The sequence below is a fragment of the Rattus norvegicus genome, chromosome 11 (assembly GCF_021556685.1).
Source record: "Rattus norvegicus strain SHRSP/BbbUtx chromosome 11, alternate assembly SHRSP_T2T, whole genome shotgun sequence".
In the NCBI taxonomy this organism is placed as follows: domain Eukaryota; kingdom Metazoa; phylum Chordata; class Mammalia; order Rodentia; family Muridae; genus Rattus; species Rattus norvegicus.
In genome coordinates this window covers 55,619,654-55,631,937 of record NC_141544.1, presented here as the reverse complement: position 1 = coordinate 55,631,937, position 12,284 = coordinate 55,619,654, and the positions used below count along the sequence as shown (strand labels likewise).

Sequence of the window (12,284 nt, the reverse complement as noted above, 5' to 3'; positions counted from 1 at the left end):
TTCTGATAGCATAAAATAATGCTGACAATGACCCCTTTGTCTAGATACACTATGGTTTAGAACAAACCTATTAAATGTGCGAGCTTCTGTCCTCCTATTTTCAACGTGTAGGGCTATGGAAAAGAAGAGAGATATCCAGGAGTAAACTTGAGTGTGAATGTTTTTTCTAGATCTACTCAGGAATCCACTGCGTACTTACTCTTGAGTCTTCCCTGAACTCTTTGTGTAAGCCCAGCGCAGGGACAAAGGGGCATCTTCCGGATTCACAGTCAGGACTGTGTCTGTGTCTGTGTCGTATATCTGTCCGTTTGTCCTCAGTCTCTAGTCCCACTTTTGCTCACTTTTGTGGGTGAGCGAGCAGGGCAATCGAAGGTGTGAGTGACTAAAGCGCCTATCTTATCAGTCCAAGCACCTCCACAGGCAGCACCAGAGGCCCGCGTGCATGCAGTAGGACCCACCTCTGTGGGCGGGGTGGAGTCTTATCTGCCAGTTCCTGGAGCAATCAGGAAAGTGCAGGAGGCGATAGGACCGGACTACAGTTCCCAGCATCCCCCGCTTTCGCCCACAGCCGGCGCTCTACAGTCGTTGCCGCTCTTCCAGGCCCCAGGTTCCAATACCAGGGAGTCTCGGTCTCTAGATCCTGGGAGCTCCGGTGGATCTGCAGGATCCGCGCTGCCCAGTCCCGGCGGGAGATGGCCTTGCGGCTGGGCCAGCTAGGCTCGGGCCCCTGGTGGCGAGCGGTGCGAGGTGACTATGCACAGCTGCGCGCCCCGTCCCCTCGCAGCGCGTCCGCCTGCGTCTGCCGGCTGCCTGGCACCGCCGGTACCCAGCCTCGCCGCGGGCTGGGCCACGGCTCCTCGGCTGGAGGCGGGTCCCGGCTGGGGACCGGGCTGGCCGCGGCGCTGGCGGGGATGGCAGGGCTGGCAGCCGCCGTCTTAGGGCACGTGCAGCGGGCGGAGATGGTGCCCAAGAGCTCGGGGGCGCGGAGCCCCTCACCTGGACGGCTGGAGGAGGACGGGGACGAGCTGGCCCGCCGCTGCAGCACCTTCATGTCCTCGCCGGTGACCGAGCTGCGGGAGCTGCGGAGAAGGCCGGATGACATGAAGACCAAGATGGAGCTGATGATTATGGAGACCCAGGCCCAGGTGTGTCGGGCGCTGGCACAGGTAGACGGAGTCGCTGACTTCTCTGTGGACCGATGGGAGAGGAAGGAAGGTGAGGAGAGCCCTCCTGTTTCTTGGTTGGGCATAATTGCAGTTTAGGATTGAGGATAGGCTGAAGTAGACAGTACTCATTGGGGTTTGATCTCTTAGAAGGGACACTCTTAGAATGACTGACATGGAGAAAGCTGTTCCCTCTCTGCTTGCAGATGTGGACCCAGAAGTGCCAGCAACATAGGACAGGCCATTTGAAAATATTGGCAATTCCTAGTTGCATTTTTCTGTATAGGTTTATTAAGAACATTTACAGGCAGCAAACTGAAGCTTTCATGTTTGTTACTGAACACGCACACGCACCACCCGCCCCCACCCGAACACTTTTTATTTACCTGTCAGGGTTCATCTGTCCCTTGTCCTATTAGAGGCAGAAGAAACATTGATCCTTTATGTCTACTAGACTTCCTGTGTCAAGAATCCCTTCACTCTTTTTGGAGAGTTGCATAAGAAATATTTGTTTAGTGTTCCAGTGGTTCTTAGAATTTGCATCTTAGAAATTGCATCGTCAAAGTTCTTGAAGGGTTCCTTAGAATCCCCCAATACTATCCCATTCATGTCGAGATGTCGGGTCATGTATTGGTGAACATGTTGTTCCATACAGAGTAGATGTCCCCGTTTCTCCCCCCCCTCTATCTTGATTTTAAACCTGAGGGTTTCTGACTCCTTCCCAGCTGAAACTATAACAGCATATCATCAATATATTTCGATCCATGATGCTTCCACATCCATTATTAAATGAGATTCAGTCTGACTTTCGTAGTTTTCCATCTCGTACTGTTTTAAAGTAAAAGCCACTGACTGACCCGGCACATAATCTCAAATACGAGATAGCTAGCTTTGTTACTGTTGGAAGCTACTGTTGTCCGCCCCGTTCCATAATTTATGAATATGTGCAGAGAAGTCAAGAGTGTCAGAAACATGGTCAGCACTTGAAAAAAAAAAACAAAACAAAACATCATTTATGCTTTGCAGTGGCGTGATCTTGGATATGGTGCCCTGCTTTCTAGAAGTGAAACAACCCAAATGTTAGTCTTTGAGAACAATGACTTTTTGATGACCCTATTGTCTTAAAGGAAAAAAAAGCTATTAAACCCACATCTATATAATATAAAACACATCTATATAATATAAAATTTAAGACCCTGAACCCCCTAAGAGTTTGAATAGCTACGTTTTAAAATTGCATATACAAATTAAAGGTAATAGGGTAAAACTGAGAGTAAAAAAATGTGAAGCAATAGGGAGTTCTTGTATTCGGTAAAAGCAGAACACGGTTCGGTGAAGCCCCTCCTGCCTGTGACATTAGCTTTCCGTTTTGTGAGTAACAAATGGATTCCTTCTGGTGATTTTCGAATAAAGACTTCCTTGGGGTTATTAGGCAATGGCCCCAGAACACGGAAGAACGGCCATTTTAGTGGTTTGTATCTGGATCCAGTGTTTTCCTAGTATGAGCAACTTAAGACACAAAGCTAAGCTAATTATCCAACCCATTGCATATTTAAAAACATGCTATCATAGATGGTGCTCTGCCCTCTGGTTTTCTGTTTCTCTGGACAGGAGGTGGTGGCATCACCTGTGTGCTTCAGGACGGGCGTGTGTTTGAGAAGGCCGGGGTGAACATTTCTGTCGTTCATGGGAATCTTTCTGAGGAGGCAGCAAACCAAATGAGAAGCAGAGGAAAAGCCCTGAAGAAGAAAGATGGTAAGTCAGATATCGTTCCCGGCCAACTCTTTCCCGCCAGTTTTACTTAAAAATCACTTTTTGCTTCTGGAACAGCCATGTGGGATGTATGTGCCCGGTAAGCGTGCTTGCATGCGTTAATCGTGAACATTGTAACTCAGAGACAAGGGACAAAGCAGCTTCTGATAGTGGACTCAGAAATCATGAGGGAGCAACTTGTGCCAAATCAGGCCACCCAATGCATCCAACCATGTTGTTTTACTTTCCAGGTAAATTGCCGTTTACTGCTATGGGTATAAGCTCCGTGATTCACCCTAAGAATCCTTATGCACCCACCATGCATTTCAACTATAGATACTTCGAAGTAGAAGAAGCTGATGGTAAGCCTCTTAAGAGTTGTTTGAAGTCTGTATTTAAAAAAAAAAAATAATAATCAGAAGGTACCCTATCAAAAAGAAAGTACTAACATTTGGGATTTTTCAGGAATAGCTCAGAGGTTTAGTCTTGGCAGGTGTCTTAGGATTTTACTGCTGTGAACAGACACCGTGACCAATGCAAGTCTTATAAAGGACGATATTTAGTTGGGGCTGGCTTACAGGTTCAGAGGTTTGGTCCATCATCATCAAGGAACACGGCAGCATCCAGGCAGGCATGGTGCAGGCAGAGCTGAGAATTCTACATCTTCATCTGAAGGCTGCTAGCAGAATACTGACTCCCAGGCAGGTAGGGTGAGGGTCTTAAGCCCACACCCACAGTGACATACCTACTCCCACAAGGCCACATCTAATAGTGCCACTCCCTGGGCCAGTCATATTCAAACCATCACAGCAGGATATACAGGACTCAAAGCATCAGAATGGGACTCCTTCTCTCATCCAGTGTTTCCTCCACACAGAATGATTTTTGTGGACCCAAACATCAACACCCCCACACAAGGTTTCTGCAACTATCAATTTGTTATTTCTGGAATTGAGGACTTGCCATTGGGGCTTGTATACAAATATATGTATATACTCTGTACACAGTGCGCAAGGACCTGAGTTGGGATCCTACCCTACAATCATTTAAAAAGCCAGGAGCCAGGGAGAATAGACGGGAGGCTATCTGGAGCCAGGCAGTATAGCGAATTAGTAAACTCCAGGTTTAGTGAGAGACTCAAAACCACTCTGATGGGGAAGTGATTGAGGAAGGCAGCTGACATTAACCTCTGACCTCTGCACAAACGCACCTGCACACATGCACACCTGCACACCTGCGCAGTTACAAACACTGTGAGGCATTTTTCTCCCTTTCTGAAGTAAGTGGAAGGGGCTTTGGGGATCCTAATAGTGGGAGCATCACAGTCTCCTGGATAGTTTTTGTTAACCTTATGTCTCTGAGAGAGAAATTACGTTTTCAAGTAGTGATCTAGCCGAGATGTTTGGGCTGTGGATCCTCATGTTAAGCCAGCGTTGAGTTTCACAGCACATTCAAGCCATCTGTCCAGTCTGTTAGTACTTGAGGTCCTCCGTCCCATTTCCCTGCCAGCTTCTTCTCTCTTCCCGACTCCCTGTCTCCTTTCCTTTCTGCTGTTGTGTCTCGCCAGCCTCAGTTTTTCCTCTGTCGGAGCTGTTTTCGGTTAGATGTTCTTCGACAGCCACCTATTTCATGTTGCTGAATTATGTTGTTGAGTTAAAGCTTGCTGGCACAACCAGCGGTGCGCTCTAGACTCAAGGCTGTATAGCTTCAGCTGCCTCTCTCTCGTAGGTAAGATGCATTGGTGGTTTGGGGGTGGATGTGACCTCACACCGACATACCTGAACCGAGAGGATGCCGTCCATTTCCACCGTACTCTGAAGGAAGCTTGCGATCAGCACGGGCCAGACATCTACCCCAAATTTAAAAAATGGTAAGCTCTCGAGACTGTGTTTTCTACGCTTGTTCGAAAAGACTTGCCTGTGGGCCTCATTTATATAAAGGTCATCAAAAGAACTCTTTCCGAGTTAAGGACTACTCTACATGGTTAGCATTAGGAGGTGGTGTCTTAGGAGACTTCCTCTATTAGACGGTGGATGAAAGCACCAAGAGTAGGCTGATGGCTTCTTGTGTCGGTCAGGAGGGTAACCCTGAACACACATGAAGACATTCCGTAGGCATTTCCTCCACCAGCCTTTTCCCTAGGCGTGCATGTTTTACAGTCACCGCTTTTAGTACTGAAAGAGACCTAAAGTCGTTCATAGCATCCTGCTTTTGCTGACTAGGCACGTAAAAGCTGAGGCTTGCGCCCCAGCTGGTGTCAGTTAGGAGACCCTCATCCTCTGCCTCCTGTGAAAGCAGCAGCACCCCCGGAAGCCTTAGAAGTACGGTAGGGGGCTGGAGAGGTGGCTCAGTGGTTAAGAGCACTGACTGCTCTTCCAGAGGTCCTGAGTTCAAATCCTAGCAACTACATGGTGGCTTACACCATCTGTAATGTGATCAGATTCAGATGCCCTCTTCTGGTGTCTGAAGACAGCTACAGTATATATATATATACATATATATATATATATATATATATATATATATATATATAATCTTTAAAAATAAATTACAGTAGCCATGCTGTACTCTTGCTTTACATTGGCTTGTTTTGAATTGCTTGGTAGCTCTGCCGGTGAGAGCCTACGTACGTATGCTCTGCAGAGGTTATAGCTGTAGAAAGTCTGGCTGAAGTCCTAATTTCATAGTCGTATAGAAAATAAAGATACCGCTGGCGTGAGTTGAGGAGAGTGCCTTGAACCCCAGGGACCGTATCAAGTTCCACGTATCTCATGGTTTCCCTCTGCTGCGTGTTCTAGGTGTGACGACTACTTCTTCATAGCACATCGCGGGGAGCGGAGGGGCATCGGCGGCATCTTTTTCGATGACCTCGACTCTCCATCCAAGGAGGAGGCATTCCGCTTTGTGAAGACGTGTGCCGAGGCAGTGGTTCCTTCCTATGTTCCCATTGTGAAAAAGCACTGTGATGACTCCTACACCCCCCAGGATAAGCTGTGGCAGCAGCTGAGGAGAGGGCGGTGAGTGACGGAAGGGCACACGAAGGATCTGCACAGCTCACACAGTGGAGGGGCTCCGGGAACGGTGGCTGTTGTGCTGTTTGGGACAAATGCTTTACAGTTAGTCAGAGTAATCCGCACTGATTTTTTTCTCAAGTAGACGAGCATTAAAAATGAACTTAATGATGTTGTATAATCAATGTCACAAGGTTTACTTAACTCACCTATGCATATATGTGTGGTAGGCATTCATGTGGTAAGTACTTGTGGCATTTTTCTCTTCACTTTCCACTGACTGCTTCTACCTTCTGCCAGGATGAGGGCATCATTTAAGGTTTTTTTTTGCTTATAAATTCCGAGTCATGCTTTAAAACACTCATCTTAAGTGTTTTATGAACGCTAGCTATTGTTATACAGTCTTCGTGATCGACTTTACTTATTTCGGACCTCTTAGGCATAACTCCTGCAGGAGGCACTGTGTGTCTGATTTTCCCAGGAAGCCTGTGGTATATATGGCATTATCATTTACTGACCATAAGGTTCCTTCCCTTATGCAGTCCTTTGCCCAAGACTGCACAGCAGGTCTGATGACACCCCAGATGTGAAGTCCTCCTGACTGTGCTTTTCACCCATTCTGACCCCCAGCCCGACTCTGTGTTGAACCTGATGAGTTCCTAGGTGTCGGGATAGGCTGTGTTCAGTCCCAGTGTTCTCGTGAACCAGCTCCCTACACCCACTCTCCCAGCCCCTGGCAGTTCTCTTGGCCTTCTTACCTGCCTATGCACCATAAGTCACAGTCGTAGGCCGTGTTCTTCTAATTCATGTTAACTCTCAGGCCCCTGAGCAGCCCTAAGAAGCTACAGCTGTGCCTTGAAGTCAGCTTACGTAGTCCAAGTTTAAAGATAAAATATGTTTGTATTTACCTCTCTGAGGGTATGTGTCTGTTCTACTTAAATAACTTCGTGCCCTGTCAGGTGCCTGTGTAACAGCCTGATGAAGGGAGAATAGACTCAATTTTCTTTTAGAAAGTTTTTAAGCAATACAAGCCCCACTCCATGCCCACCAATTTGTTACCCATCCCCATCCCATTCTACCTCCCTTTCTCTAGATTTATCTTGGGTCCCCTGAGGTTAGACATAACTCTGACTACAGAAACAGGCATAACAGACATACTGAAAATGGCTCATAGTTCAGTAGGGATGGTATTGCTAATTAAAACCTTCAGCATCGGACATATTCTGTATGCAGAGCTAAAAGGTTTGTGATTCCTGTGCAGGCGAAGCTTTTACTGCAATATTACAAACAGTACTTTTCTTTTTCACATTCGACGCCAGGCCATTCTGTGAGTTCTGCTGTGTGTATCAGTGTCTGTCCCGTATCTTTTGATTTAGGAGATGTGTGGAGCATTAAGTTAATTCCTCAAGGCTAATCTTTGAAAGAGAAGTTCTCAGTCACTGCCATCTCTGGGTTGGAAGATAGCAGTAGAGTCTGGGCTTTAAATAACCCCGGCATCATCGCAGAGACCCTCTGTGGTCAGCTCAGGCTTCTGTTTCTGACGGTGTGTTCATAACTTGTCATCTGTATTCCTCACGGATCTCTTCCCTCCCCACCCCAAAAATTCATTTTTATGAGTCATTCTGAGTTCTTTAGGACGGTAGAAAGTACAGCTTTAAATGTGAAGACTTTTGAATCCCATGATGTTAAAGGCAGAAACAGATGTTCAGGCTAGATGGAATTCAAATCTAGTTTCCTAACAGTTAGTAGAGAATCTGACAATATGCTGAGCCTAACTCTAGTTGATACCAAGATATTTTCATAAAGAAAAGCAAAAGCAGAGTAAAACTGAGCACTGAACCACAAGGCTGTAGCTTTCCCAGTGATGGCTGTAGAAAGAGAGGAGGGATGAGTGGTCCCATCTCTGTTGATGCTGTGAACCGCTGTAGGAAAGGAGGCAGATCCCAGCTCTGTTAGTCTCTGTTAAGTCTAATGCTTCTAAAACATAAATAAATAAATAAATAATAATAATAATAATAATAATAATAATAAAGTAGTATAGTAGTAGCAGTATAATAATAATAAAGTAATATAGTAGTAGCAGTAGTAAGTTCCTTGCTCAGCAGTTCCTGGCACTTACCTATAAAAGTTGAGTACTAGTCTAGTACTATGAGTCACATTGAGATGAAGCCCTTTTTCTGAAACGTCTCGTGCTACAGTGAGGACCTTGGCTGTGTGACCCAGTAAAGAATGCCGTTTCTTTCTTGATTGTTGTGCATGCCTGGTCCCAATTTGTGTTTGTACTGTTTATTCATGGGGAAAACATAACCTGATTGATTTGTAGTTGCGCTGTGTTGGGCCCAATCTGCATCCAATTGTTTGGCGGGTAGAATGCCCTTTTATTTATTTATGCTTTCCAGAGGAGAGGGAGGGCTCACTGGGCTGTGAGCTGTGTAAACTGTGTGCTGCCTCCAGTTGGTAGGGAGACATGGGGAGAAGCTCCACTCTTAGTTTTCCTTAGGGATTTCTGAAAGGTTTCACCCAACACACCCTCACCATTATCTGGTGTCTTTATGACAGGTATGTAGAGTTTAATCTGGTGTATGATCGGGGCACCAAGTTTGGCCTCTTTACTCCAGGATCCAGGATCGAAAGCATCTTGATGTCTTTACCTCTAACAGCAAGGTAAGAAGATGATTTGTCAAAGTAACTCTGTCATAGCAGCTCTGTGTCATAGCAGCTCTGTGTCATAGCAGCTCTGTGTCATAGCAGCTCTGTGTCATAGAAACTCTTGATGTAATCTGCATATTAGCTCTGACAGCGTGTTACCTAATACTTCATTTATATTTTTTTCTGATTTCTATTAGAGAATTGTTGGAGAAGAAAGCACAGATTGGATTTTGTAAGAAGGGACGGGATGTACATCATAGCTTTGTGTATGAGAAGGTGGAGGGAGCATAGGGTGCGAGCGGGACCTTCTTTCTAGAAAGATACTTTTGTAAAACTTAAGCTAATATCTACCTGCGTACTACCCAAGGTTGTATACTTTATTAAACCCTAGTTTATAATGAAAGTGTGTTTTGATTTTAGGATCTCAATATTAACCCAGATACACCTAAGACTTATTAAGAAATTTAACCTTTTAAGCAGCAGGCATGTTTTTTTAGGTAAAGTAGGGACACAGTAGGCAGAGGGGCATGGAGGTACCATGCATTCTTTTTACTCTTAGGGTTTTAGTCTTCATTAGCTGTCTATGTCATTTATTGTTATTTCGTTTGCACTGTTTTGTTTTGGACGTTCGTAGGTGGGAGTATATGCATTCCCCTCCAGAGAATTCCAAAGAAGCTGAAATTCTGGAAGTGCTGCGCCATCCAAAGGACTGGGTGCACTGATGTGCAGAGCCTTGCTCCAGGGCCTGGTGGTCGCAGGTGGGGTCTTCCTGCACCCTGGCCACCGTGTGGCAGGCAGTGTCTTCTGTGCCTTACCGTCCCCACCTTCTCCACCGTGGGCATTCCTCTGTGTCAGGTGGTTTTGGTCTTTTCTAGTGCTGTGGCAAAGGTGGGTGGGGATATAAAAGTGCCCAATTTGTTGTCCGTGAAATTCATTTGTACGTTTCTATGCAGTTTCTATGACCAGTCAATTTGACATTGGGTTTCCAGGTCTTAAGTTAAGGGAGTGTAAATACTGTGATACCCACCAGGAAACTCATTTTGTTTGTTGTTTGAAGTTCTAGTTTTTGCTACAGACATTTATCAGGGGATACATTTTATCTTCATTAGTTCAGTCAGGCTGCCCTTCTTGGGAGCTTTAGAATGCAATTGGAAGCCAGGCAGTGGTGGTGTATGCCTTTAATCCCAGTATTCAGGAAGAAGAGGTTGGTGGATATCTGTGAGTTTGAGGCCAGCTTGGTCTACAAAGGGCGTTCTAGTATAGCCAGGGCTACACAGAGGAACCCTGTTTTGAAAAAGCCAAAAACAAAACAAAAAGAAAAACACAAAAAAAGCAATTTGAAAAAACATGTTTTTCGTTATTTTTGATGTAATTTCATGTATCTTTCTCTATAGACCAGAATATGATAAAAGTACTCATTTTTTTTTTTTAAAGATAGCTATTTAAGAGCTCCGGAAATATTCTTTAGTCAGTTCTTGCATTATATAATGATGACCTAGTTTACAGCTGCAAATGGCATTACCATTATTTAAATAAGGGACGTCTTGAATGGTGAGGTTTTTGTGGGATTATAACCTGCTAACATTAGGATTCTATGTATTTTTTAAAGCAAAACTTACATCCCTGGATTCTGATACTTAAGAGTTTATTTTAGACATTTAGATATGGAAGATTAGACTAAGAACAAATGAAACACATTTTTCTCTTTAACTAAAAAGAACAAAGATAGTCTAAGAGGGGCATTTTATATTTTTTTAAAAAAATGAGCCAATAGAAATTGTCTTACTTTTCAGATTAGAGATTCTTCAACTTTTACCTTTTCTTTTAAAAGTCACAGCAGATTTCTTAATGTGTGGTTTATCTGTCTAAATAATAGTATGACTGTGCTATGTTATTTGATTTATAATATATTGAATTTGTAAGGCACAATATATTATACATATTTAAATATTATCCTGGAATATGTTAGATGTATATGATTGTGTTTGGCTCTTTTAGGGTGAGAAAATCTACAAATTCTTCAACTTGTCTTACATAGACAGCTAATAAATTTTATTACAAAATAAGACAAGTAAGTATTTGTATTCTTTATTGTGATAACTTAGTAATTCAAATATTTCTCAGTACAGTAATAAGTCTTTAATACTAGATATTTTACGCAAGAGAAATATCTACTTCTTCATTTCATTTTCTTAGCAATTTTAGTGAAAATACACAAAATCAAAAACAACTCAAGTGCAAATTAGTAGGTAAATAGATAAACAGTTTGTGACTTAGGCAGACATTAAAACGCAGTTAGCAACAAAAAGGAGTACAGACTGAGAAATGCCAGCGTGCGAGGCCTCAGGCACACCATGGCAACAGGAAGGCGCCAGACAGAAAAGTACCTGCTGTCAAATGTCACCTGTGAAGACTTTGCCAGGAAAGCAGTCAGTGGCTGCCATGGGCTGCAGGTGGGGAACTAAGCTGTTATCTGTGCTGTGGCTGAGGTAACAAAGGTTATTAAACTCTATACATTTATCAGATGTCCTTGAAGTCATCATCACAACATCAGAGAATTTTTCATTTACACACACACACACACACACACACACACACACACACACGCACACATCTGTGGGTAACATTTCAGTAAAGATGGTTAGGGAAAGAGACATAAGCACAGATATTCACGTACACCTGTCTGGCTACCTTTTGAGAACTAAAATGTCAAGCCGAGCATATGGTTCAATGGCAGAGCCTGTTTAGCATGCATGAAGTCCTAAATTGTATTCCTAGAACAGGGGTGGTAGGGAGGAGGCTCGGGGGGACACAAGGATCCCTGGCTGATTTGATTGTATTTCAGACTTGTAGGTGATAGACACAGATGAAGTTTTAAAATCCTTCGTGTCTGTTTTTAATCCTTCAGTGTCCACTGTGAAGCCATGTCTGGAAGGCCAGCAGCAGAGTAAACTTAAAGAGCATTCTGTTGTTCTTCAAAATGAATTGCGCTTTCAAAATCTTGTTGACATCTATTCTGAGTTTACTGGTGACAGTACACCCCCACATGGTATAAACACCTCACCCCTTGTTGTCTGACCCAGGCCTGTTGGTCATGAGGGTGTATCAGGCAAGATGTCCATACACAGGGACGTGTACCTAACTGCCACCCCACCACTGGGCTGGGCTTACTTACGTTAGTTAGATTTCCTTTACTGAAATACCAAAGACTGGGTATTTCATAAAGGTTTAGGCTGTCCTTTTGTATGCGAGATTTGAGGATCAGGCAGCTGTATCAGCTTGGCCTCTCTCAAGGGCCTTTTGGGCTGGTTCACAGCAGGGCAGGGCAGACGGAAGTGACCACCTGCAGTAGAGGCCCAAACACGTGCAGGGGTGTTCTTTGTATCCCTTTCATGAGACCTGGTTTCCGTGGAATCGGCATTTATCCCTTCCCAGGACAGTGTATCCAGTGACCTAACTACCTCACATTGAGCTAGAACTTTTCAAGTTTCCACCATCTTGAAAAACCCACAGAGAGGACCAAGTGAACCTTCAGGAGTCAAACAACGGTGGCCAACTGAGTGTAAAATTTCGACATGCCCAGATCTGAGCCAAATAATGTATTTCTGTAGAGCACGACCTTTTGTGGGTCTTTTGTTATATTTTAGCAAGATAGACCTTGATAAATTTGATAGACCTTATTGAAAGTTTCGAACAGTGTGTGAGGAGT

At 44.3% G+C, this 12,284-nt stretch overlaps 1 protein-coding gene across 1 annotated transcript; it reads left to right on the top strand.

Annotated features, from left to right (window-relative positions):
- The first annotated feature begins 611 nt into the window (after positions 1-611).
- On the top strand, positions 612-10,638 carry Cpox (coproporphyrinogen oxidase). The gene is given in 7 exon segments (NM_001037095.1): positions 612-1,215; positions 2,775-2,918; positions 3,167-3,277; positions 4,644-4,785; positions 5,714-5,932; positions 8,486-8,590; positions 9,210-10,638. Coding segments are annotated over 7 exon segments (1,332 nt in total). The 5' UTR covers positions 612-692; the 3' UTR covers positions 9,298-10,638.
- The last annotated feature ends 1,646 nt before the right edge of the window (positions 10,639-12,284 follow it).